Source organism: Cygnus olor, chromosome 1 (assembly GCF_009769625.2).
Source record: "Cygnus olor isolate bCygOlo1 chromosome 1, bCygOlo1.pri.v2, whole genome shotgun sequence".
Lineage (NCBI taxonomy): Eukaryota > Metazoa > Chordata > Aves > Anseriformes > Anatidae > Cygnus > Cygnus olor.
Window position 1 is genome coordinate 36,095,976 of NC_049169.1, and position 27,070 is coordinate 36,123,045.

At 42.0% G+C, this 27,070-nt stretch overlaps 1 protein-coding gene across 3 annotated transcripts in view; it reads left to right on the forward strand.

Annotated features, from left to right (window-relative positions):
* Positions 1-27,070, forward strand: part of SRGAP1 (SLIT-ROBO Rho GTPase activating protein 1) — a 152,723-nt gene that overhangs the window by 65,917 nt on the left and 59,736 nt on the right. For 2 of the 3 annotated variants that reach the window (XM_040552246.1, XM_040552255.1), the window contains exons 2-4: positions 9,880-10,075; positions 12,699-12,861; positions 23,163-23,225. In XM_040552246.1, the coding sequence (XP_040408180.1) occupies positions 9,880-10,075; positions 12,699-12,861; positions 23,163-23,225 (422 nt within the window). Of the gene's footprint in view, positions 1-8,560; positions 8,582-9,879; positions 10,076-12,698; positions 12,862-23,162; positions 23,226-27,070 lie in introns of those variants that run through there. The other variant, XM_040552265.1, reaches the window with a different exon arrangement.

The following is a 27,070-nucleotide window of genomic DNA, read 5'->3' on the forward strand; positions in this document are numbered from 1 at the left end:
AGAAAGAAAGAAAGAAAGAAAGAGAAAGAAAGGGACTACAATGTCTTCTGCCCGCCTTACAATTTCCTCCTCCTTGCTCCTTCTTACAGGGGAAATCAATATAACAGTGACCAGACGTGGCTGTGTGTGGGAAAGAAAAGTTTATACAGAAATTTTCCATGGCAAGAATGAGATTGTTTAACAAAAGTGCTTACCTTCATTTTATTACAAAGTCAATAATGGTGATCCCAAAGTGTGTAAACCTGCATACATCCAGCATTCATTTTTAAATCGTACCATCAGGTTTAAGACTACCAGCTGCTGCCCCTTTTGTTCTCCCTTTCTTTCTATTCGTGGCTGTTGCCAGACCAGTGCATCACTTATCTCAGCAGTGCCCTATGGATGGCAGCAGCCCCCAGAATGATGTGAAGAGCCTCTATGGCCATTTGGCCACCTGTGTCCTCATGTCTCTTCAGGCTTTAAAAGAAACAAAATGCAACCACCAAGAAATTCTTACAGTAATTGTAAAAAAGCAAGTATTGTGCATTCTTCATTAAAATAGTCAGATAATGATTCCATAAGCAGAGAATCTCTACAACAATAAGGAGATCCCTTCTGAAAGTTCCAGGTGAACTGAAATAAGTGCATACAGATATGTGGTATTTGTATAGAAAGACAAAACCTGCCACCATTTATCTGTAAAGAGCAAGAGAATTGACTGTCATCCAGAAAAATAATACCTCGTAGTCTGATTTAATTTGTAAACCACATACGGTGCTTTAGGAGCGGTAAAATCACCCAGCCTGTACAGCAGTGGTATGTTCATTCAGAAGTGCTTCTCTGCCAATCCCTGAAGCAGGATCATCCCACTTGTAAGGCTGAGTTTATCTCGCAGTCCCAGTCCCGTGGCACTGGTGTCAGTGTGCCAAGACCACGTCGTGGTGGTTGTTAGGAATTGTTAATTACTACAGACAGAGTTTCCAATTGTCTGTGACAAGTTTAATGTGGGAATTGGTTCATTCCTGCAAGATTCAGATCAGCCTCTCCAGAGTTCCTGCCTGCTCCTGACAAGCCTGGTGGGGAACTCAGTATTTCATTCCTCAATGTAAACTGCTGGGAACCAAACTTTGCTGCAGCTACCAACTTTTGGCAAGGGTTTGAAAGACAGTGAGCCTTATCAGTAGTGGCGCTGACATGAGTGGACTGAGCTACACCTTCCTTTCTTTTCCTTGGTCTGACAAAACCTCTGGAGTATTAGTATTATATAGCTGGCAGAAGACATTTCTTTTCTCCCCATGGGGCAGTTGTGTCTGCAGAAGTGCCAGTACTGAGGCACGATGATCGGGAAGGTTTGTGTAGCCAGGATGAAAAAGAGGAAAAAGACTGCCTTCTTTGACAGCAGTATGCCTGTTAGGTGAGTGTGAGCTTCTTGTAAATTCAAGCAAAGAGGTAGATAGTAATCTCGGCATGAGAAAAGTTAGTAGCAAAACTCTATTGATTTCAGGGAGGTCAGAATTTAGCTTAGAAGCCATGATCTTTTGCTGACGTGAATTTTCTGGGAGACGTGAGTTGACCATCAGTTGACACTAAAACAGCTTTTAAAGCTCTAGGAATAAAGGGGTTCTTTTGTCCGCTTTATGAAGTGGCATAGCTGAAATAACATTCCCTGGATGCTAGTTAAAGTGTAGAATTTGCAATCTAAACACAGAAGAGCAAGTATGTAACAAGAATATAGTATAATGAATGAATTCTGTTTGAATAGTTGAGAGAGAGTCTGTGTTCTGTAAAGAGAGAACTTTCTGTACAGAGAAAATAAGCAGAAGGAAGGATACATTTCATCTACTGATTAGAGCAATCACAGCAGCCTATAATAATCAAATTAAATAATAGACCTATAGAAATCTGTGGACAGGAAGGGATATGGTGTTGTTTTTTTTCTTGTAGAGTGCCCTTGTCAATCCAGAGTTCCAGACATTGCTGCAAAGAATTATTGAAAGGAAAGTCATGAATCATTTTTTTATTCTGCTGGCAGATACCTCACTATAAGGAAAGGAGAAAGGTTTGGGCAGATTGAGTTTTCCTTTAATATTCTCATGTGCCCAAAATTTAAGTCTGCAGGGAAAGTTTCGTGGTAACTTTAACAAGCATTAAAAAAATAAAAAAAAGAACCTGGATGGTTGAAACCCTTTGGAACCGTCAAAATGAGTTGTCACACAGATCTTGACAGTTTAGATGGCCTAAATGGGTTTTCAGACACCTACTGCCTGATAGCCTGTCTGCTTGGCAGACAAAGATGCCCGCAGACTCCTTGTCTGTCTCTCTCTCACTTTTTTTTTTTTTTCCTTTCCTTTCTAATGTTGCAGGCCTTTGCTGTGAATGCCGTGGTCGGGGTAGCTTCTGGTTTGTTGTGTTCTTCCGAACTGTGTTTTGGGGCTTGTTTGACGTGGATCCTTCACTCTCCTGCGTGCTTATGATTTGCGGAGCTGATTTATTTGTCTGGAGGGGGAAGGCCGGACAGCGGGGAGGCACGGGCCGCGGGAGGCTGCTGAGGGGCCCAGCACCGGGCCTCTGAGGCCAGTGAGATGTCTTGTGCTTTGCTCTCTTTTCTAAATGGCAGTGTTCTGGGATGAGCTGGGCTTTCACTGTCGAGCAAAACAAGGATCAGAGCTTTTGTTCCTAGAGTCCCAGCTATGGCCAGACAGCGATGAGACGGACGACGTAGGCCGCGCTCGGGTTTGGGTAGGCTGCGGTGCCAGAGCCTTGCTACAGGCGCAAAGGAGCAGCTGCTGCCGAAGCAGTGGCACTCGAGAGGTGGTGCAGGCAGCCTGCCTGCTTCAACCCATGGCCATTTGGCAGCAGCGCCGGGGCAGAAGCACCCAGCCAAGCCGTGAGCTGGCGGGCTGCCCTCCATTCAGGCTCCGGCTGTAGGCAGCCAAGTGACCAGCAGCTGTGGCTGTGAATAGCAGGAGGGCGTTATTCCAAGAACAACAAGAAGAGAAGTTTCTTCAGCTACGTCTAGGGGCTTTCGTGGCTCTTCCAGATGTGTCTTCTCATTCCAAGGGGAACTGGAACGTGGAAGGTGCCCAAATGCAGCCACCCCTTTTGGATCACATCCACTGGGATCCCCCAGTTGTGTGAATCTGGTTGAGGGCATGTTGCTGCTCCATCTGTGGCCGCAGTAAGCAGAACCTGGGCCGTATTTGCTTGAATATGTTGCCTAAAGATTGCAGTTGCAGCAAGCAGAAAATCCATTCTTCCTCTGTGCTTTGTTTCAGCATGATATCCAAAAGGATCTGTAAGCAATTGTGTGTGTTGTGAAAATGGTTTCTACAGCAGCAATCCTGCTAATGACCACACAAGGACTGTTCTTATCTGAAAGCATACTGAAGTGCTTGAATGAATTAGTTTTACAGGGGACGGGAACACAGATGTCAACAGGGACTTCAGTCCTGACCCTTTGTGCAGCCCTTCAGATGCCAGGCATGGCTCTCACTCCCCACGTCCGCAGGCTCCTACAGCCTGGAGCTGTGTTCAGTAGAAGGCAACCTCAGACACATCCCTAAAAACCCCCGAGCACACAAAAAGCCTGAAATGGATTCTCTGGGAAATGGCACGTAGCCAAACAATAAATTTACAGCTGGGGTGTGTGTTGGAGAGATTTCATTTTAAGTGGAAGCATGCATAAGCCATATACTGAGTGTCCTAAGTGAAGTCAGCTAGGGAGTAGAAGAAAGTCCCCAAAAATCCTGCCTTCAAAAGCTCCAGGGCATCACCATCTATGCAGCCACATTTATTGCGTACATGTTGAAGATAAGGAAGTGATTTTCACTCTCTGTCATAGAAAGTTAATGTTGTGGAACAGGCTCATGATCTATTTAAATGGATTTCTGCAGCAGCCTGTGAGATCCTCGCCCCAGCACCTCTCAGTGGCTGTCAGGCACTTGGGATTTCCTGGCTTTGGAAGTGCTTGTGGTCCTAGAAGATGGCAGTAAGGACCTGGAGCAGAGCAGGAGCCAGGCTCCCTGCCGACCATACAGCTTTCCTCATGATTTGTCACAGAACCACTATGACAGCTTTCTAGTCACGGCTCTGAGAAATAAAAACTTGTCCAGCATGAGTACCTTTAGGCTCCCTGTCTTCTGGAGGAGAATCAGCTCCTGGGCCAGAGGATCCACCCCAGGGCTGATAACTCTTATAATCTTTATCTTCTTGTCTGTTATGAGAGAGGATGACATTGCAGGCAGGCTTGGGAGTGCTGATCCTAGGGGTGACTTGAACCTAACTGTGCACAGGGGAGCTTCCAGGGCCTTTCAGTGGCTGCTGCTGCTGTTTCTCTGCTGACAGTGTACCTGGCCAGCTGCAGCTAAGTGCTTTCCTAAGAATATCTAAACATGGGAAAAACTGGCTCTGTAAACCAAGTTGTCTGATTGTGCTTTCACAGGAATAAGGAATGTCTGCACTGATGCAGCTGTTGGCCAGCTGTGTTCAGCTAGACCAAAGCTCTGCTCATCTTGATAGAGAAGCCAAAGGCAGGTCCTCACGAAAGCAGAAGATGAGAATGAACTGGAAAGATCGGTCCCTTGATGTAGCATCCTGGCTACATCAAACTCAGACGTGCCATTCTCACATGAAAAAGCCGAGGCACTGTGGGAATCATGTAAGATTGTGTCTTTAAGGAGGAACTGCAAGATGATAAGGCTCCAATATCTACGTAATTACAAACACATGCCAGTCACCAGATGATATCTAGACTGAATTTAAGCTCTGAAACTTTTCCTCTGAAACACAATCTGGATATCATAAATGTAAGAATGAGGAATATGTGTATCAATAGCTTACTGGTGTAAAAAAGTGACTAAGGTGTGATGGTTTGGAAATACGAAGTCTGAAACACTATATGTTGTCCTTTGTGCTTTAGATAAGACATTTCTGTATGTCTACAGCTATATTTTTTTGTGTGTGAATGGGATATTTAAAGAAAGATGGGTAGGTGATATGACTTTGTCTGAAGTAACCAAGCAGATGAAGACCTGCAAACATAAATATGCCTTGTGAGATTTGTACTCTTAAATAATTTTTGATGAGCTGCTTGCTTTTCTAATTGTTAGCAGGATGGGGCCCTGGGGCTGTCCGCATCATTATCCAGTAATACTGCTGGAGGGATGCGTCTGCGTGTTGTAACCATGAGGTACGTACAGCTCCTCTCCGGGCAGGCCGAGGCAGCAGGTGGGAGACGCACAGTGCCGCTGCCTGCCAGCAGCCCCGGGGGTGAACAGGGTCTGGTTCCACGGCACTTTCCAGGCTTTGGAGCAAACAGAAAAATCTGTGCCGGGGCTGTTCTGCAGGCACAAAAGTTACCTCCACCGAGACGGGAGTCAAGGGTGGCAGGCTGGAACAGCTCTCGGGGTGGTTCTGGTGGAAAGCGTACCCCAGCAGCCATGTAACAGCACTACACATCATTCATTAGCATTGTTTCGGTTGATAGTTTGCTGATGAGGGTTCATGGTGGTCTGGAAGGTGTCGGAGGGCTGATGAGACTGGGCACAGCCCAGCACAGCATGGCTGGAGCCTGCCTGACTGCATGGGTTCTGTAGCGTTGCCTGGCGAGGGATGCCAGTGTCTTCACACGCAGTGACGGTCTGCCAGCTGGGTGGGGATAAAGTTAGAGTTAATTAGAAAATAATTTCAAGTTTAATTTAGAGTTAAGTAGAAAACACTAGATATCTACAAGGTGTCCAACTGCTCGCCTTCTGAGGTCAGGAGAGGCTTGCCCATGGCTTTCCAGGGTGTTTGAGCCTGGTACTTGGGCACAGGTGGAGGGGAAGGTGGCGAGTTCAGTTCCTTGCTGACGTGTGGCCAGCATGATCGCGGTGCGCCGCATCGTGGTGTATTTCACGGCAGGTGCCTTCAGATGGGGCACTGGCCTCTTACTGGTTAGCCACAGGGTAATTTGGTGTGTTGCTGCAGTGCTGTGTAAGTCATTATTTGTAATACTGTACTGTGTACAAAGAGGGTAACCTTGGTGAGTGTGTTTCTGCTTCAGATCAGGGTGATGTTTGTAGTTCAGCTTCATCTACTCTTTACCTCTCCCAAAAAGAGCTGTAATCTTGTCTCCTTTTGCTTTCTGTAGTGCACCCCCTTAACCTAAGCTCAGAAGAAAATAAAAAGTGTTGAAAGGTTAAAGGTATATCTTGAAGGCTGCCACAAACAAAGCTGTATTTCTTCTTAATGCTTTAATTCTGGAGAGTGGTGTAGATCAGGGAATAATTCTGAAATGAGTTTCAATATGGAAATCTTTAGAATAAAACTTTACTCAGAGGTTATTGATTTAATTATGGTCTCATTAACTGCTTCTTCGATTTGGTCGTGTGTGCAAATCTTGGAGAAAGGTTGGGGGCTTTCGCTTGATGGGAACTCAGTCTGTTTTAGCCGCAGTGTAAAGGGATGGGATTCCCTTTGAACCAGGGCTTGGCCAGAACAGCGGTGATTATGGCTCAAAGTCGCAGTGTGGAGGAGAAGGTGTTAATCTGCCCACCATTTAAATGTGTCCGTTCCTGGCACAAAGCACCCTGGCAATCATTTCACGTCAGCCACCCCGCAGAGCCGAGTAGGACAATGTCATCGTCCCTTACAGCCGGTGCCAGTTCGGCTTTGAATTTGAGTGTGCCAGCAAAACCGGGGAAGGACAGGCACCCCGCTGCTGCCTGCCGCACCTGGCTGTGTCCCTGGGGAGGCTGCGCTCTGCTCCTTTTAACTTGGCACCCTCTCATTGAACACGGCGCAGTGATATTCCCTGCAGCCCTTCCCAGCTCTAGGGACACACGTGTGGGTTGGTTAAAGACGGGAGCGTTGCCTTGGTGAATTTTTCCGTAACAGGAGGTAATGGACAGCCTATGCCCCTTAGCAGTGCTTGGCCACTTGCTTGGGATCTCATGATGCGCAGCCACTCACGCTGGCTGGCTGTTATGCCGATGTTTGTTGGTTTTTTCTTTCCTTTCTTCTTTTTTTTTTTAATCCACAGTTGTCTCTTACCAGCAAGTAAAAATCACAACATTTGCTAATCTGTTGTCTCGTTCATTGCCATCTCCCCAGCCTGCCAATGTGGCACCGCACACATTATTAGTAAAAGTAGAATTAAAAAGAGTAGGATTGGGACACGAAGGGCTAGAGGGAGATCTGCTGTGCCAGAGCACCTTCCGAACAGACTGGTCTGCTGGCATGAACAGGACGTGCATCTCCCTTCTCTGCTCTAGCTGGAGGCCAGAGGCACAGCCTTTGGGAAGCAGCACGTTGTTTCTCCTTGCTGAGATTCAAAAAGCCAGAAATGGTGAGACTTCCTTCATGAAGCTGCAGTCCCACTAACATCCCGCCTTACCCAGAGCCTGGAGACCACCAGCCACTGTCAGCTTCCAACAGGCGTGCTCCAATTTTGGTTTTGAATATGCAAGGTTGAAGGAAGCCACCGCTATCTACTGGAAATGCAGTGTCGGACAGCTGGTGTAGGTCCTCACACTGTGTCTGTCATCCCTTGGTCATTGTTTTTTGCATCTCTCTTCATATATTCATTTTTCTATAATCTTTCTCTTTGCTGTTGCTATGGTAAAAGCCTGCCTAAAAGGAAGAATTACAGCAGCAACATCCACTGTCCTACAACAAAATGAGAACGTAGCTGCTCTGTACAGAGCTCTGCCTTTGGGTCACTGGTGGGAAATCTGTAGTGGCAATGGGAGATGACCAAAGTACAGGGACATCTGTGGGTATGGTCTTAGTCAGAAGTCCTGCTTCTGGTCAGTGAATCTGTACAACTGATTTCCTATAAGCAGGAATTTTCCATGATTACAATATTAACAAGTACTGGATGCCCAAAAAAAGTCATTTTTTTCTTTTTTTTTTTTTTCCCTGTTAATAACCTTCCAGCTCCATTGTAAATTTCTTCTCTATATACACAAATGTCATTGATACAGTGTTGTATTACGGTGGCTCAGCCTTGCTGGAGGCACGGTCCTTTTCCAGCAAGCTGATGTGAAATGAAATGAAAACCAACCCATGAATTCTTTGGTTCACCTCCCGGAGTATAAAAATGGATGGTCTCATCAATGATTAACACAGCAGATGGTAGCTCAAAGGAGATTTGGAGGAAAACACTGCAGTATCTCCCTCCTCCAGTAAATATATTGACTTAACAGCTTTCTGTGCTCATCCTACCTTATTTCAACAGACATGTTTGAATCCCAGCAGGGCGGATCTCTGCCTTCATACCTGCTCTAAGATAAGTGAGGATGCATTAGTTCCTAGTTGCCTTGGATAAGATTTTGCAGTGTTGTTACCGCTTGCTAGTTTGCAGTTCCCTGTGATGTTAGCAGTGGTTTTTAGAGAGATTTTCTACTTCGGCCCAGTGAGGCATCTTAAGATTTCCAATGTCTTTGTACCCACAGCATGGTTACATCATCAGGACATGAGGAAATGGCCTTAGGATATGAGGAAACAGCCTCAGGTTGTGCCAGGGCAGGTTTAGATTAGATGTCTGGAAGACTTCACAGACAGGGTGGTTCGGCACTGGAATGAGCTGCCCGGGGAAGTGGCGGAGTCTCCATTCGTGGAGGTATTTAAGAGACGTGTGGATGTGGCATTTAGGGACATGTTTTACTGATGGGATTTGGTACTGTTAGGTGATGGCTGGACTTAATGCTGTTCAGGGTCTTTTCTAATCGCTGTGATTCTGTGACCAAGTAAACATCCACAACAATTTTGCTTTTACATAACTTCACTTCTGGCATATTATTTTGTTATCAGTAAGTACCTGTTACAGTGTTAAGCCATTTTAAATATATATATTATGTATGTAATTATATATATTATGGTTGCAAAATGTTTACTCCGGTTTACTCCGCAATATTGGATTACAATGTGCATGGGCAGCTGAAAACAACTCTAATGAACCAGTCTCTCAAAAGAACCAGAGGGATGTTTTTAGGCTAAGCGTTTGCAGAATGTGATTATCTGTGTAGCACTAAAGAAATAAAAGTGCTAAAAAACAGACCTTGAAAAGAAGCCCTGCCACATAGTAATTGTGCATATGGCAAACAGCAGCAGTACAGTGGTAAGAAATCTGGAGGCTTCTCCCTGTTACTCCAGACTATCATTGTGAACATACATCCTCTTCTAAATTGACTAATTTGGTTTTACATTAATAAATATACCACAATCTCTGGAACCTTGTATGCATTTTCAGATAGCAGCTTCTAAATACACGTACACTTTTTCCTCTGAGTTCACTGTAGAGTATTGGTGAATTCGTGTGTAATATACCAGTTCTCCCTCTGGTGTAGATGAGGCAGATGAGAAAGCTCATCTGCGCACAGTTATGGTGGATAATGCCTGCAGAATTTATTGCAAGGTAGTTTCCGTGGTGTACATGATGATATGAGCTGGCATGGTCCACCTGGCAGTAAGCTGATCCCAGCCCAAAGGGTGCACGCTTAGCCTGACATTTTTCAGGGTAGCAGAAGGAGCTGCTGCCCAAACAGTTGAACACCACCCCCCACAAGCAGATTGCTCCGAGCCAGATGCCTTGCTAGTGCCAGAGGCTGGGAAGAGGATGGGAGAGGAAAGGAGAGGCAGATCTGCTTACGTGAGCCCAGCAGAGTCCTGAGCCCTTTCCTTGCCACAGCCATTTGTGAGAGAAAGGCAGCGGGCGGGAGGACAGTGCACCGCTGTGCATATGTGTGCCATGGCACAAGTGAGAGCTTCCACCGCCGCATCCCACCACAAGACCTGAAATTCAGGTGCAGCTGGTGTAGCTGCAGAGGCTGAAGTACTCTGGAACATTTGATTTTAATTGATAATGCTCAGTTCTCGTTTGTTTTCACTGACTCGTATGGCATGTTCTTCTTTTATTAGAGATCCGAGCTCAACTCATAGAGCAGCAGAAATGCCTGGAGCAGCAGACTGAAATGAGAGTGCAGCTCCTTCAGGATCTGCAGGATTTCTTCCGCAAGAAGTCGGAAATAGAGATGGAGTATTCCCGAAACCTGGAAAAATTGGCAGAAAGGTTCATGGCAAAAACAAGAAGTACAAAAGACCATCAGCAGTACAAGTAAGAGATATTTCCTTCCCTCTCATCCCCATGTCTGCCATTCCTGTGCTACCCCACGCATTGCTTCTGCTGTTTTCGAGTATTGTTAAGTTGGACCCAGGTCAAAAGCATGTTTAAAATTCTCACTCCTGCTTAGCAGCATAGCTGTTCTCATTGCAGCTAAAGGTACCTGGGTGCCTAAATACTGTTTTGTAGATTTGGACCACTGCAGTTATTCACGTAAACTTCTTAGAAATTATTTCGGTTTCTTAAAAGGTAAGTTGCACAAATATGATCCCTCACCTACTGCTATTGACTTTAAACATCCAAATTCACTCAGTATCAAGAGAAGCAGGGCCCCAAAATTGCTTGAAGGGTGTGGGCTGATCTATTGCAGTGTGGCTGACGGGTTTGAAAGTGTCTAAATAAAGGTCAATCACCATCACAAAGGCAAAAAAAGGACAGGAATATTGGCAAAAAAGGTATTGAGAAAGAAAGCTATTTTGATTTGTTGTTGCATATGAACTTCTGGTGCCTGTTGGTCACTCTTTTTCCTGGAAATGAAAAAGATGTGAATGTTATGTCTTGCTTACAAGCTAATATATCCCCTTGATGGCATGGTAACTTCTGTACTGAACAGAAGTGGTCAGGTAGTATTTGTCAAAAAGTGTGTACAGCGTGTTTTATAAAGCATGTCAAATGCATTCCTTGCTGACATAGTGTCATCTGGTTATTTTCCTGACTTGAGCTGATGAATGAATGCATCTGTCTGGCCCTGTTACGTTTAGGGGTATAAAACAATATTTTGTATTTTTAAAGCTGAAAAATAAGTACTTTTTTCCACTGCCCAACTAGTACTGTGCTATAGATACACAGACAGATTTTTTGTTTTGGGACAAATGTCTTTTCCAAACACACCCAACAAAGAAAAGGTTAATTCAGATACAACTTGCAGATACAACTTGCACAGTTCAAAGAACAGTGCTATATATTTCTTAAGATTCAGTTAAGCAACTCGGTGATTCTCTGCAATAACCAAGGTGTGCATGTGTCTCTGCTTCAGAGGGAGCCCAGGCTTTCATTCAGCTTGTGTCAGAATCCTTCTGCCTTGTGCATACAAACATCTTTTCTCATTCTTAAACGTGTTAAATCCAGACTGGCAGAGTCTGGATGTGCAAGAGGTCATGACTGAAGTCCTGTCTTCGATTTTGTTGTGCAACTGTCCAATTGTTTTGAGAGGAGATCATAGCAAAAGTCGCTTAAACAGGTGGTCCTCTTGCCGTTCCTATTGTTCTGCCCAGAACAGGCAGGATGGCCTGGTAAATGCTTCTGTAGGATTGGCTTTGAGACATGCAAAGGCAGTGAGGACCAACTTATATTGGCATGGCCCTGCAGGGATTCCTCCACTATCTGAGCTGTGTGAGAAGACCCTGACGCTCGTCGGTATGAGTAACTCTGTTAAGATGTCCCTCTCAGACCAAATGGGGAAGTTTCCTTTACACACTACTGATTCATAGCAAAGCATTGCACCATGGAATGATCAAGAAAAAGCTTTTGTCTGTTAATCATTCATTGTTGCTTTGATTCTGGGGGTAAAAGCTAAAGCCAGACAATCAGATGATGAATTAAAGAGCATATTGTTAACAGTGAGAATAGTTAATTATTAGAACAATTTACCAAGAGCTGGAGGAGTTTCTCCCTCAATTCACTGCCACCTCTGGCTGTTTTATCTCCACATGCTTGATCCTTTTGACTGTATGAGAATCCTGCACAAGAAAAGAGAAAGAGTAGCAAGTTTCTAGACCGTGCAGTTTCAAGACAAACTTGAAATTAAACTTTCAGTAAAATCAAAAGGTATATTTTATAATAGTTTTCTTTTTTTTTTTGTCTGTGAAACAGTTGTTCAGCTACATGTATTTTTGTATGGCTTTGTGTAAAAGAAATCAGAAGTTGTTCATGGTTTCACTTTTTGCAACATTAAACACTTGTGTCTACAACACAAAATTCTGTAAAGGAAATTCAGAACCGTACCATCATAGAAAATGTCCTTCCTTCTCTTTGTCTTGTAACTGAACTATCTGTGGCTGGCAGGAGCAGAGTATTTATGAATGCTGTGAATTTATGAATGCTGATCACAGAATATGTATGCTTGTGACATATGTATGCTTGTGTTTGCTATAATTTTATAGCAGTTATACAAATCCATTACTGTGAAACAGCCACACCTACAACTTTGCTTATGAAGGATTTCAAATGTGCTTGCTGTTCTTATTTATTTCTAATATCAAAAAATTAAATATCGTTACTATATTAATATTGTATCCATGGCCTTTTGAATCTGTAAGCAGCTGCAAGCTTTGTGGCAAGATTTTTAAGCTCTCGGCTGGCTTGCAGTTAGTGTCCTAAATTCTTCTGCTTTTTCTGTATTTTTGTATCTATGCCTCATGGGATTTGTAAAATGTTTCTTAAACGAATCATCTGAAGCTTGCCTAACCTGAGTTATTCCAAGAATGGATAGACTGAGTGTTCAGAAGCAGTCATTTTTACATAAAAAGCTCTAAGTGTAAATGTCAGGGAGATGTTTGTGTTAATTATGTAACTTTTCCATTTCTATATGTGATACTTACGTCTCTCTCCTCCTTAGGAAAGACCAGAACCTCTTATCACCAGTGAATTGCTGGTACTTACTCCTGAACCAAGTGAGAAGGGAAAGCAAAGACCACGCAACGTTGAGTGATATCTACCTGAACAATGTGATCATGCGCTTCATGCAGATAAGCGAAGACTCCACCAGAATGTTCAAGAAGGTAATGTCTCTCCTGCAGTCAGTCCTCCTCCAGTGGGGAGTGCCTCTCAGATGCATGAGGGAGGTGAATGTGTCTTAATAGCATTTGAGGAGAAGATTCAGCACACGTAGCATAAAATCTGTTTTAGCACACTTATAAATTCTTCATGAATGTTCTCACAGAGCAAATCCTTAGTGCTGAAATGTTTGGGAACTTGCTGTGTATGCTGGTGACCTTAAGAAATGAATCGCAAATATCTAAGTGGCAAAGAAAAAAGCCTGTTCTCTCAAAAACACATTTGTCTACCCATGCAGAAAGAAAACAGTTTTCTCTTAGGAATCCCAAAATAGTCACGTTGAATTAATGAAATATTTGTAAAAACAGTATTTCATTATAACTCTGTCATCAGAAAAACTTTGATTCAAGCCAAATTAAGGGTTTACCTTGCACCAGTGCCATAGCATAAAGATTCTAGCATATGCTGTGATTCTCCTGAAGGAGTTTCTTTTCTTTCCCAGTATTAAATATGAACATACGCTTTTGATATCATAACTACTTCTACTAGATCATTAAGCATTATCTCTGTACACGTTTGTACTTCTGCATGTCTGTTGCATGTTTTCATTACCCATACAATTTATAAATCCCTCTTTGGCTAAGCAGGCACTCTGAGGCAGCCTTAATTTGAGATCTATGTAATGTGTTTGCAGTCGTTGTTGTTATAAACTTCTGAAACAAAAATAGAATATAAATGCATATCCGTCAGTCACAGCGGGATGCTGGTTGGCAAACGTCACGCTTAGTACAAAAAAGAATTCCAAAAGGTTGCAGAAAGTAAAGTATGTGACTAAATGTGATGGCATTTCCTGCAGGGGTAGCAGGCTAATACTTCAAAATAGGGAACTGATCTCATGTATACCTGACCACAGTCCTAGACAGATAGCAATGGGCTGGGAAGAAGAATCCTCATTGTTGCACATGGGTTGTAGTTGAAGGAAAAGAAGTAAAAACAGGAATCAGTTTTATTGGTGTGCATTAAAACCTGTGACAGTAATAGGATCAAAATTTATAGTTCTTCAATCAGTAGTGAGTCATTCATGTACGATGTGTTTGATGCATGAAACTGTAGTTCACCAACCACTAAACTTACTAGTAAGGAAGGTCATTGTGGAAGTTGGAAAGATGAAAGGAAAAGCAATTTGAAGATGCTCAAGTACAGTCTATGTGGAGATGTCTCAGACCTTCTTGGAACAGTAGAAATTTTTCAGTAATGAATCTGGAATAGTTCCTCAGTTGCTTATGTTAGTTGCTCAGAAATCTCTTTTTTGCTATATGTGCATTATTAGACTGGCCCGTAGTTCAGATCTTTAGCACTAGAAATTTTTGCTTTTGCTTCCCTTCTCTCCAGAGGTACTGTACAAAAATATCTAGATAAAGTTTTCCATGGAGAGGTATATCTCCTTCTTTATTCACCTATAATTTTTGAATGGGGATTGCTGCAGCCTACCTTTTAGAAAGAGGGAAATATGTGAAAATATTCAGTGCATTAACAGGAGGCACACTGTCACATCTTCCTGACAGACTTCACTCTTTCCTCCAGATCATGCCCAAGAAAGTGTAATGTTTCAGAATTTCTCATTCTAGCATAGCTTATCGAAGAAGACTAAACAGCTTTTCTTGTTATTTTATTCCTAGTTTGGATCTTCTACGGGTGAAATAGGAGAAAGGAAATTGAGTATGCATAACCCAAAGGTCACATTAGTGGAGCCTAGGTCCTAAACAACCATATACTACCTTTTGGAAGGGTTATCTGGTTAGCACTCAGTGTGATACTGTCACATCAAACAGCTGTTAGTTAGCTTGGAGCACAGGCTGAGTTTGCTCCCTAAAGGACGCATGAAGGGACCTGAGCAAGACCCCGTGATGTGAAGGGGACGGTTAGAAGACATGTGGCACCGTGGAGTAGTGTAAATGAGCTTTATGAGCATGCAGCATCAATGTGGCAGTGGTCGTTCACCAGTATTAATTTTGAGCATTTATTTTTGGGATGTCATTCTGTCAGGAATTAACAGTTGTTGGAGCATGATGGTATTTCCACTGACTCATGGTGTACACAACTCTTGCTGTAGTGCTTGCTGCGGAGTGCTTGTGAGGTGAGGTATTTGCTGTTAGTCCCCAGGTGCAGAACTGAATGATGATGACGCTCCAGCTCTGGGTAAAAGGGAAGGGAGATATAAAATGAGGTGAGCCACATTGGACAGCAAGAAAACCAAGACCAGTGCGGGAAATAAAGCTGTTAGCAAATTGTCTTGTTTTATTCATGAAGAACATAAGCTGTCTACATTTATGTTTAGTGCAAATGGGCAGCTTCAACCATAATTTCTGTCAGATGTGAATGAGCAATCTAACTCAAGATGCCTCACATCTCAGGACTGCTTAATGGGCATCCACTGGGGAACAGAGAGAGATGGGGTGCAAAATGCACGTGTCCTGTACTGCAGTCCACCTTGCAGGCAGAGGTCAGAGGAGCAAATAGGAGATGGGCTTAGAATGAGAAAGGAGACATCCAACACTCTCCTCCCTCAAAATTGTGTTCTCCCTAGAGAAAATGATAAGAAAGTTGTTGGAGAACTGTAAATGTCGAGTAGAATATTTAACCAATTTCTGTCACTGTCTGTAGGTTACATTTTAAAAAGACTGGGTTTAGAATAAAATCCTGTCAGAGAAAATTTTAATCAATCTCAGTGGGTTTTGTCCCTATGAAAGCATATGGGATTTGTTCACTGTTCAGAGATTTTAGATTAAATAAGACACAAACAATATCCTGCAGATACTCATACATTGGAATCTGGTCACAGTGTTCTTTGAAATATGTACTCTCTCTCTAAGTAATAAATGTAGAGAATAAGAACATAAATCTTAAATATGAAGTTTTAAAAAATAAAGACTGACAAGTGCGTGCTCAATACCTTACTGCAGTCTGTGGTCAAAAGCAGAAATACACCCATGTAACATTTGTTCTCATAGCACTGCACATAGGAGCACTTAATGTCTTTCTAAGTAATTTCCAAATACCAGCTAATAAAGCTTCTCTGTATTCAATAATTAAGTTAGTAAATTATATGTCTACCACTTTATTAACCTAATAGTGTTATGCATCCCTGTTACCACCTTGTTTTAGTTCTTCCCTGGTCCTGCAACATCGGCAGCTTCTGCATCTTTGCATCTTTGGAGGTGCTTTAGGTCCCCCTTCCAGGTCTGGAGAGTAACTACACCAAATCCGGCTCACAGATGATCTCATAGAATCATTAAGGTTGGAAAAGCCCTCCAAGATCATCTGGTCCAACCATCCCCTACCACCAATGTCACCCACTGAACCATGTCCCTAAGCACCAGGTCCCACCTTTCCTTGAACACCCCCCAGGGACGGTGACGCCACCACCTCCCTGGGCAACCCGTCCCAGTGCCTGACTGCTCTTTCTGAGAAGAAATGTCTCCTCATTTCCAACCTGAACCTCCCCTGGTGCAACCTGAGGCCATTCCCTCTAGTCCTGTCACTAGTTACCTGTGAGAAGAGGCCAATCCCCAGCTTCCCACACCTTCCTTTCAGGTAGTTGTAGAGAGCTATAAGGTTTTCATCATTTTGCTCTAAACCCCCAAGTTGCCTGCTGCAGAAAAGGAAGGTGCCTCAGGGTGGATTACCCTCTTTCTTGCTCACAGACAAGTTGCAGGTTGACAACAGCAAAGTCGCTCTGAGTTTCTTGGCTCTTTCTGCACACACCCCCCAACCCCCTTCCCTCCTGCCCCCCAAGGACAACACTCCCCATTCTACTTCTCAATGGTAGCCGTTACCGGCTTTATTCAGCTAGCTGGTGGCCACATAGGTCCTCAGATTAAACTTTTCCATGAATTGAGAACATTTGCTGGACATATACTCTTTATATCCTATCCCAAGACTGGCTGCAGCTGGACTTCTGGTAATTAAAATATCAAACAATATCTTCATTTCCTGGCCATGCTTAGCCGTAGAGTATTGTTTTGTTCCCTTTCCTGCTCGCGCCTGCTACATGTAGCAAGCCTTTCTCTAGGCCTTCTGAAAAAGATGTGTGTGATACCCAGTGTTGGTCTATGTGAAATGTAGTGATGAGGGATGTCTCTGCCCCTTGGTCTTTGTGCCTTCCCTTGGCTCATTCTCTGTTATTCCTGACCCATGCAGTATTCTTTCTCATTCTGGTTCTTCCTTTGTGTGCTTATTTACATCTGTCTTAACATTTGGGTTATTGCGGTGAAAAGAGTTTTATAGCTTCCAGCTTACATGTTGAAAACAAATAGTATTCACACACCTGTTCATGGCTTTCTTGTCTAGGCTGGTCCACTTAATATTTGGATACTCATTATTTTTGTTCTCCTGGGAGCAATTTGTCATTCTTCTTTACAGGGGTCAGGATCTAGCTTCTGTTTAAATGTACTAAACGCAGGACAAGGATAGGATCTAGTTCAGAGATTTTAAGGCATTTACCTGATTGTATTATGCCAGGCCTCATACTATCAGGGAGGCACTTAAGCTCTTCTTTTTTTCAGTTGCTGGCATATAAAAGCAGTACAGATTGCTGTTCATGCCTGGCCTTATTGTTGCACATAAAATTACAAACAGAAAGTAGCAGAGTTCAAACCTTGCATGCTTGCACGTCTCTTCAGGCAGATGGGGTAGATGGCCTCATGGGGACAATTAAAGAATAAAGCAATAAGGAAAAATGTCAAGCAGAAGGAAAAAGTATTACGCAGAACATTTCATGCAGTGATTCTGGTTACCCCAGCATTAATAATCAACTGTATAAACACATAACCACAAAATCCTTAAACAGATTTGTATATTTATAATTTATAAAAATGTATTTTCTTTGGACAGAAACCATAACGAGGCAAGATGAACATATCTTCCAGTGTTTACAGTAAAAGATGCTGGAGAAGCCAAGCACAATAAATATTTTAGTTCCATAATCTGGCTATTAACAGGGACTGTGACTACTTGCCAAATCTGTTTGGAAGTTATAAAAATTGTGGCATAGAGAGAGACTTTTCACATCGTTTTCTTAAATGTTTAGAGGTTTAAAAGGATAGCAAAGCTATTTGTTGCTATAAACTGGCAAATCTGGGACAGAATGTTACTGTCACACACTGGCTATGTCAGTGTCACAGCAGTTCATGGAAGCTTCTTTTAAGCAACGGTTTGCATATCACTTCCCCCGGGGACCAGCAGCAGACTCATTTAAAAGAAGCAGTCACAGAATATTTTCCCTAAATGATGCAGCTGATAGTAGCATTGTGTGTGCTAAATACAGACACTAAAGAGTTCCAGGAACAACTTGACTGACTAAAATTTTAATAAAAAAAAAAAACAGATGAGTAAACGTTGGGTGCCCAATTACACTCTTTCTAAAATGGACAGAAAATTCTTACCAACTTCACTGAAAGGGTATTAATGTGGAGTAAAATTTTAAGTTTATCAAGCATTAACCCATAAACACAAATCTTGATAACATCAGTAGGACCACTGATGTGTTTAAAGTTGAGCATTTCTGCTCCAGGTGTCTGTTGGGAAAGCGAAACAGCAGGCTGTAAGCAATCCAGGAGACTCCTGGAGAGCATTGAGGGTAACTTGCTGGACAAACCGACCAGAGGAGAGGTGTTACTGGACCTGGTGCTCACCAGTGAGGAGGAACTCATTAAAGAGGTTAAGACTGGAGGCAGTCTGGGCTGCAGCGACCAGGCCCTGGTTGAGTTCACGATTTGGAGGAATATGGGTTTGGAGAACGGTCAAACTTGTTAGTGTCACTGATAAGCACCAGCCTTGGGCAAAGGGGAATTGAGCAGCTTGTTCTTGTTTATCTCTTACACAAACTTTGTGGACGGAGGTCCGCACACTTGGTATGAGAGGTTGCTGAAGGAGGGACTCTTGTGTTGGCGACATGGCCCTGTTTTGGCAGCAGAACAGAATCTTGAGGCCCACAGTGCCTGAGTGAAAACTTTTTCGTCATTATGTGCAACATGAATATTAAAGTTCACAACCCTGAATATGATAATGAGCTTAATGAAGTACATGCTAAGCATATATGACTATAACTCATTACCCAAATCATGGTAAACATCACCCTAGGGAGGGAATAGATAGGATATAAAAAAAAAAAAAGGAGTTGGTGTAAACATACAGGAGAATAAGAAAGAAAAAAAAAAGAGAGAAGATGAAGTTAGAGTGAGGAAAAAAGAAGAGCTGGGGGGTGGAAAGAAGAAATTGGAAACCTAGAAGAGGCTGTGCCCTTTTCTCCTCCACCAAGACAGGGAAACCTTCTGCGCCTTCCCTCTTTGGTGAGAAATACCTGGGATGGCATTTTGCTAGCACTATTATCCTGTGTTATCTCCATTGCAGTAAGTGTATTTATCAATTGCAATTCCAAATTTGTTATATCTGTCACCTCATTAAATATGTTCAACTTTGTGAAATTGTCTCAGTGAAAGTCCTTGACAGGGCTCTGAAACAGGCAAACGTTGGGCTGCAAATGCTTTCAACTCTGTGAAACTCTGTGAGAGCTCTTACCAAGGCTCTGAAACAGGCAAATGCTGGTCCCTGGAAAGTCCCCTCTCATGCAACAATGGGCTTGGCAAAGGGCAAACTTCCAGCTGTTTAAAGACCTAGTGGATGAGATCCCCTGGCACACTGTCCTTAGGGACAGAGGAACTGGTCAGAGCTGGTAACTCTTTAATAATGCTTTTCTTAGAGCAGAAGAGCTCCCCATCCTCATGTGTAAGAAAGCAAGCAGGGAGGGCAGGAAGTGGGGATGGCTGAGCAAGGACCCGCTGGTCAAACTGAGGCACAAGAAAGAAATGCACAGGCAGTGGAAGCAGGGACATGTGGCCTCTTAAATTCCAGCGACAGTTTCTTCAAATTGTCTCTTCATGCTTTGAACCAGATTAGTTAAAAATACATTATTTTTAGGAAGAGTTTACATGTACTCTAACATTTTTAGTACAGTCTATGTTCTTTTCGTTAATAGATGCTAATACATTTTTCTAGGACATAGGGAATAAGGAAGTATCTCACTGATTGTTTCTCGGGTTTTAATGGCCTGACTAGAGCTATCAGCTTAGCTCCAGGAAAATGTGTGTTGTATCTTACATTCTGTTGTTTGTCTCGCCTGCAGAGAGGCTCCTAGAGGAACGTACTGCTCAGACATGTTGAACTACTGCAGAGAATAGGTAGCATCAAAGAGAAATAGGAGAGCCATTAACCACTGAAAATAAATGCACTCCTTATCTGGTGCTCTACCGCACTATATATTGCACACTAAAAGCCGTATCACTAGCCACTCAAAGTCAGTATTTCTTGATTTTAAATGCTGATGTAAAATGTGTTGGTTCTTGAACATAAATCCCTTTTACACTGCTAAGGCTAACCAAATTTCCTGATTTTTATTGGACGATTCCTACGCAATATTTCATCGGAAAAAGATAGAAAGTGACATATTATACATTTATAGGGACCCTTACAAGCCACAGGCAGTAAGGCTGAAGTCCCCAGATGAATTGGTGGAAGGATGACTCATCTGTGACCACGTGGCATTGCTAAGATGTGTCTCCCTTTTACAGTTTTGCTTTGTTTTGTTTTTTACACAAAAGAATCTGTGAAGGGTACAAAGAAAATCAACTTTTCAGTCGCACTTTCTGAAAAAAAACTTTTGTTTAAAAAACAAACTAACTACCTAGTTAAGTGATGCTGCCTTAAAACCAACCTTGCTGTGTTTAGGGCTTGTGCTGTCATCAGCTTTGAGATGGCAGTGACCAGCAGCTGAAAGGGATAAATTGCTTGGAGCTGGACTTCATCTGTACAGTTTTTTCCCATGTGTGTGTGTTTTCATCTAACAGTTGTAATGTCTACCATCTTATTTGTACGTTTTGTCCTTCTTTCTGCTGAAATGATTTTAAAAGTAGACTGCTCATATTCAACAGTATAGAAGCAGCTTTCCAAGAGAAAACAGGTGGCCTCCAGTTCTTGGATCTTTTAGGAGATGTGTAAGCTGTGTCAGAGCTGCACTGCAGACTTTTGAAGGCAAGGTGCCAATGTAAAGCAATGAAAAGCAATTCAGAGTTTTGATTAAAGCTTTTACTGCGTTTCCCTACAGCAGTTTGCAAATCTTCAATCCTTCTCCAATCCTTTGCAATTCTTCACATGCAGTTTATGCACTGCTATGCATTTGATTTTTTTGTCCTTAGCATTAGATAAAAATAATGTGATATTTGCAAAGAAATTGAATTGATAAGAATTGTTTTCTAGGTACTGGAGTAGCAGAGCATAACTCTTGAAAAAATACCAGACTTTTAGAAGTTTGTTTGCAGCCCAGAAAGCCATTCATATCCTGGGCTGCATCAAAAGCAGCATGGCCAGCAGGGCGAGGGAGGGAATTGTCCCCCTCTGCTCTGCTCTTGTGAGACCCCACCTGGAGCCCTGTGTTCATCTCTGGGGCCTCTATAACAAGAAGGAAGTGGAAATATTAGAATGAGTCCAGAGGAAGGCCATAAAGGTGATCAGAGGGCTGGAGCACCTCTCCTGTGCAGACAGGCTGAGGGAGCTGGGGTTGTTCAGCCTGGAGAAGAGAAGGCTCCAGGGCGACCTTACAGCGGCCTTCCAGTGCCTGAAGGGGGCCTGCAGGACAGCTGGGGAGGGACTCTGTGTCAGGGGGTGTAGTGATAGGACAAGGAGTAATGGCTTCAAACTAAAAAAGGTAGATTTAAATTAGATATTCACAAGAAATTCCTTACCATGAGAGTGATGAGGCACTGGCACAGGCTGCCCAGAGCAGCTGTGGATGCCCCATCCCTGGAGGTGCTCAAGGCCAGGCTGGATGGGGCTTTGGGCAACCTGGTCTGGTGGGAGGTGTCCCTGCCCATGGCAGGGGGGTGGAGCTGGGTGGGCTTTAAGGGCCCTTCCAACCCAACCCATTCTATGACTCTGTGATTCTGTGCTTATATTTCTAGTTTCTTGTCAGTTAAAAATCATCTTGCATGTAAGGATTGGAGTGAATGCTGATAAGTGGTAAGGCACATTCCTTAAATACTGCGCAGAGTTAGGGGCATGATAGTAGGAATAGGAGGAAAATATGCAAAGTTTTCTGTTCCAGCTACTGATGTGTTGGTTTCATCCTTCTGAGAGACATAGTGGGTGGGATGTGTGCTGTGGCTCCTTCTCATATGTGGGTGTTGCACTGGAAATTCTCATTCAGAAACCATTATTCCTGCAGGTGTTTTAATGATGGCCAAGTATGTGTTAGCAGCCTTGGAGATAAATTGCCCCAGAAGACTTTCCTTTGGCTTCTGTACAAATACAAAGTACTTCTCATAGCTAAGGCCATTATCTATTATGAAGTTGGCGTTTTTAGACGCTGGGCTAATTATCAATATATTCACAGAAAAGGGAAAAAAAAAGCTGACATTTCCAGAATGTATGTTATGATGATACACATTGCAGAAGAAATGTAGCCAGGCTTTTCGCCAAATCCTGTAGTTCTATTCTATAGTTGTTTTCCAAAGGCTGTGGTACAAATGCCTTCAACTCTTGCACAGTTGCCACAATTTTCATCTGATTAAACTGCTATGGTCAACTAACAAAGGAATATACTTGAATGAAACTCCAGTTAAATACTCTTATTTTGACATACTTGATTTCTGTAAAAACCACTGCCAAGTATTTCTTTTTTTCTCATCAGAATGAAAGTAAAGCCAGAGTCCAGAAAAGCTAAACAAAGCTGTTTCAGCAGCCCACTCTGTGCCGTATTATGTAGTTGGGTATCTGTTTCAAAGAGGAGCCACAATTATTTCATGCGTAAATATTTAGATAGTTGCATGTGCTGAGAAACAAAGACTGTTCTAGATCTGAAATTGTGAGGGATGTCCATCTAGAATTTTACATTCCACATGGTTTAGTTTATGTATATACCATAGCAGTTGTAAGACAGTACACAGCTTGTTCCATTAAAAAGGCTTGTAACATTAATCCTGACCTTCACCCTTTCTGTTGACACCTAATTTCCCGATGCTTCATGAGAATCTCCCTCTTAAACTACTTCTGAGTTTCCTTTTATAAGAGTCCTGTCCAGATGTTGTCTGTCTACCTCTGCCTTCCCAAATGATTATTTTTAGTGCACTGTAATTCCGACAGGATGTTGTCTTTGCAAGCTGCATTGCATTCACTATCTAGGACGAGCAATTAATACAAATAGTATGTTACAGTTTTTGTATGTCTTTTTCTAATGATTTCTTTTTAATTACAGAGCAAAGAGATTGCATTTCAGCTTCATGAAGACTTAATGAAAGTTCTTAATGAGCTTTACACGGTAAGTACAGTTGCTTACTTAGCTTATCTTATACAAATTCCATATCAGACTTCTTCTATAAGCTTTAAGTATCCTTTTATCTAGCAAGTTACCCCCAGTGGAGGTGCTTATTTTTGTCTCTTTACACAAGGCCAAATTATCTCTTTTGGAAGGACTACTCCACTCACTTGTTTAGAATATGTACGCTAATACTTTCAGGATTACTCTCTACTTTCAACCCTTTCTTCCCCCAGACCATGCTAAACCAGTTTCTTATAATTTTTGTTGGTTATTAATAAGGCATTTCTACTCAGACCTTACCAGAGCAAAGCTTTTCTGCCTTTTTTATTTTTTGTCAGTGCTGCCATTTGAATCATTGACTAGACTCAGTAAAAGTCATAGTTGCTTGCAGATCCAGTGCTGTGGTGTCTAAACGTTTCCTATATGCACTGCCCTATCCTTGAAAAGTAAATAATGAAAAGAAAAATGGAGGGTTGTGTAGGCTTTCCATACCATTCTGAAAGGTCAAGAAGAGAAAAAACAAAACATAGAGCATTCTGGCAAGCTGCTGCTAACTGTTTGGAAATTCTGAAAGAGGGGAAATCTGAACTTCTTTTCCTCTTTGAAACTCAGCTACATATCTCATTACTGCAGGATGAGATCCTGTCTACGTGAAAGCCATTTCTCAAAATATCGTGGGGATAGGTACCAACAATATTTTCTAAGAAAGAACAAAGTGAGAATTACTTTTTATTTTGTTTTGTTTATACATAGCTATGCAATGAAAAGGAACTGGTGAGATCTACCTCCTACAAGTCTGTTGATTCCTGCTGATTGAGGAAGTAGTACATCTAAATTTTATCTTGTATCTGAAAGAGATGAAAGTTCTGCACTCTGATACCTTACATAACAGTCCCTAGACTGCTCCCTTCCCTATCCTCAGTATTTGGGGGATCAGAAAAACAAAACAAAACCCAACAACAACAGTAAAAAAAAACCACAATATTTACATTGAGAAACAATTTGTGATTTTAAGGAAGTTCAGGAAGACAGCAGAGACTAGCTCTCCTCACGCTGAGATCAGTCAAGCATTACTTGTGTCTCATCTGTTTTTATTTTGACCTAGGAAAAATTGTGCACCGTCTGCAGATGGGTTAAAGAGCATTTGAACTCAAGAACAACTTGGGTGGCGAAAAAGAATTCCAAATAAATGTATACCTGTATCACTGCCCTAGATTCTTTTGGATTGTAGTTAAGGATGCAAGTTCCTAAAACATGCCTAAACCTTTTTTATCCTCTTTTTTTGAGGGCTTTTCTTAATTTTTTTTTCCTGAAATCACCGCTGATTTTGTAGAACGCGATACTGCAAAAGCTTGTTGCCTCAGTCCTGTAGTCTCTTAAATATGCTGGGATCGGCTTCGCTAAAGTAGTGATAGCCTCAGACAATTCACACAGCTGCAGGGAATCAGCAACTGTAAGAGCAATTGCACAAGCAGGACTTCAGTGATGAGTAAGCCCTGAAGATACAGCCTTGTTCCAATTAAACAGTTATGTAACTCGAGAGCCTGGTGAGGTGCAGGATTAGTGCCTGTGCTCCCAGGATAGGAAAACACCGAAGCATGTGCTGAAATACTTGGCTGAATCACCAGTGAAAATCCGCAGGACTGGGCTTTAGTATTTTCATTCTTTTTCATCACATTAGTGCTTATGTCTTCCCACTGAGAGCTACAGAAGTTTATTCAGATACTAACTTCTATGTTATGCCTTCCAGTGAGTGCCACTTCCTTTCTCAGAGCTTAATTTTTTTGTGAACTAGGAAGGTTTTTTAAGCTTATAGAGTACAGAATATATGCACCATTTAAATTAAATTACTGCTGTACAATACTTTTTGGGGGATGAAATAAACTTCACATAATTTTTAGGCATCTGCAATGTATGTACAAATATCCTAGCCTGCCATCTGCGTTCCAGTTACAGTCGCTGGAAATCTAATATGTGGAGATCAGAACCCTTCATCTGATCAGATGTAAGCATGTGCTTCAGATGAAATTAACTACACCGATAACTCTGTTGTCCAGCTTTTCATTGATTGCAAAGGACTTCATCAGCTGTAGGTGTGCCCATATTTAGCCAGAAACAAGCCACACTTAGTAAAGTGACAATATGGTGCAGAACAGCACCTGTTCCACTACTTGCAGCATTAGAATGATCATCAGCTTATCTGTGTAATATATATCTTTGTGTACATAAAGGTAGAAAGATACCTAGACAGATGGACACCTCATACATAGGTTTTTAATTCTGTGTAACATTTACTGTTTACAGAATAAGGTCATATCATAGTGGCTTCACATAAACAAGTATCTACATTTTTTAACTCCGGGAGGCGTGTTTCTCAGTCATTTACAAAAGGGAAAAGTCATCTTTCTGCTTTTCCCATGATTTATGGGAAGAAAAAGAAAAAAAAATAGTAAAATTAATTTCAGTCTTACTGTTGTGAAGAAAATCTTTGTGTCCAAAAGAAATCAAATGAATTTCAAGTCAGTAAAAAACTGAAGTCTCTCCCTATTAATCTTTTTTTTTTTTAAAGAATGGTACTTTCGTGAAAAGTAACTGTTAAAATGTAAAGCCTTACTGGAGTTTAAATACCCCTAAAGCCTCCATGTGAGGGGGCAAATATCAGAGTTTCTAAACAAACTGAGTATGTGTATGAATGTGGGTTTAATAATCTGCTTACTACTTATGGCATCATCCTTTATTTTACAAGAAAGATCTGTAAAATAAGGTCACCTTCCAGAATTTAAAAAAAAAAAAAAAGTTACAAAAGTGCAGTGAAAAGAATGAGAGAATTAAAATCACTAAAAGCTAAAATAATGAGAAGGACATGTTTTGAGGCACGGATATAGTCATTTTAAAGAAGTTGCATGTTTTATTTGTTACTCCTTGGACTTCTCAGATAAGGATTGGGTCCCTTAGGCAGATGTATGCAGGCACACAAGTATTTTTGCAGCTCCACAATACCTCTTTCATGCAAACATCATGTTGTGTGCTCCACTAACAAGATGTAAGACATTACGTGCCTAGATTTCCCTAATGTTTTGGGATGAAGGGCTGGATTAAGTAATTGTTTCAAACCCAGATGATGAGAGGCTTTACCACCCATCTCTAGCCAGACATCAGGCCTTACCCCACCTGCATTCAGACTTCTCAAGCACAAGGTACCTCAAACCCAATTAGAATGATCCAGAATAAATGGGATGTTTAAATGAATTGCTTCTGATTTGGTCCAGATATTTTTAATGGATGAGTTCAGGCACAACCTACTAAGTATCAGAATAATAACTGACTTTGTTCTGGTGATAGTGCTGCATCAAGTATCCTAGTCATCTCTATCACAGCCGGTGTCAGAAATAAAAGGTGATTTCAGGACCCTTCTCTGAAAATATAAGCTTCACTTTTGCCTCAGAAAATCCTTTTTAACCTGTTCATAGGATCAGATCTAGCTACTGCTCTAGTTACGGACTTCTGTCCATTGGTGTTGATGGTTTTTAAATCAAATTCTTCAAATCAATAAGTAGTGCTATAGATTTTTCAAAGGAGAAACTGTTCCAAGAGAAGAAAAAAATAAAGCACTGAGGAGCTGAAGAGACTTGCCACCTTCCACTAAGAATGCAGGCTGAAGGTTTCCAATTAAAAAACCTCTTTCTGTGCAGATATATTTTTAAGACCATGAAAGTCTGAATCTCTGCTTTTTGAGAGACTGCAAAGCTATTTGGCTGCATATTGAATGTGGAGAAGCTCAGAACTGCAGTGAAATGTCCAAAAAAATAAAGTCAGACATTTTAGAATATTAAATGCCCGTTCTT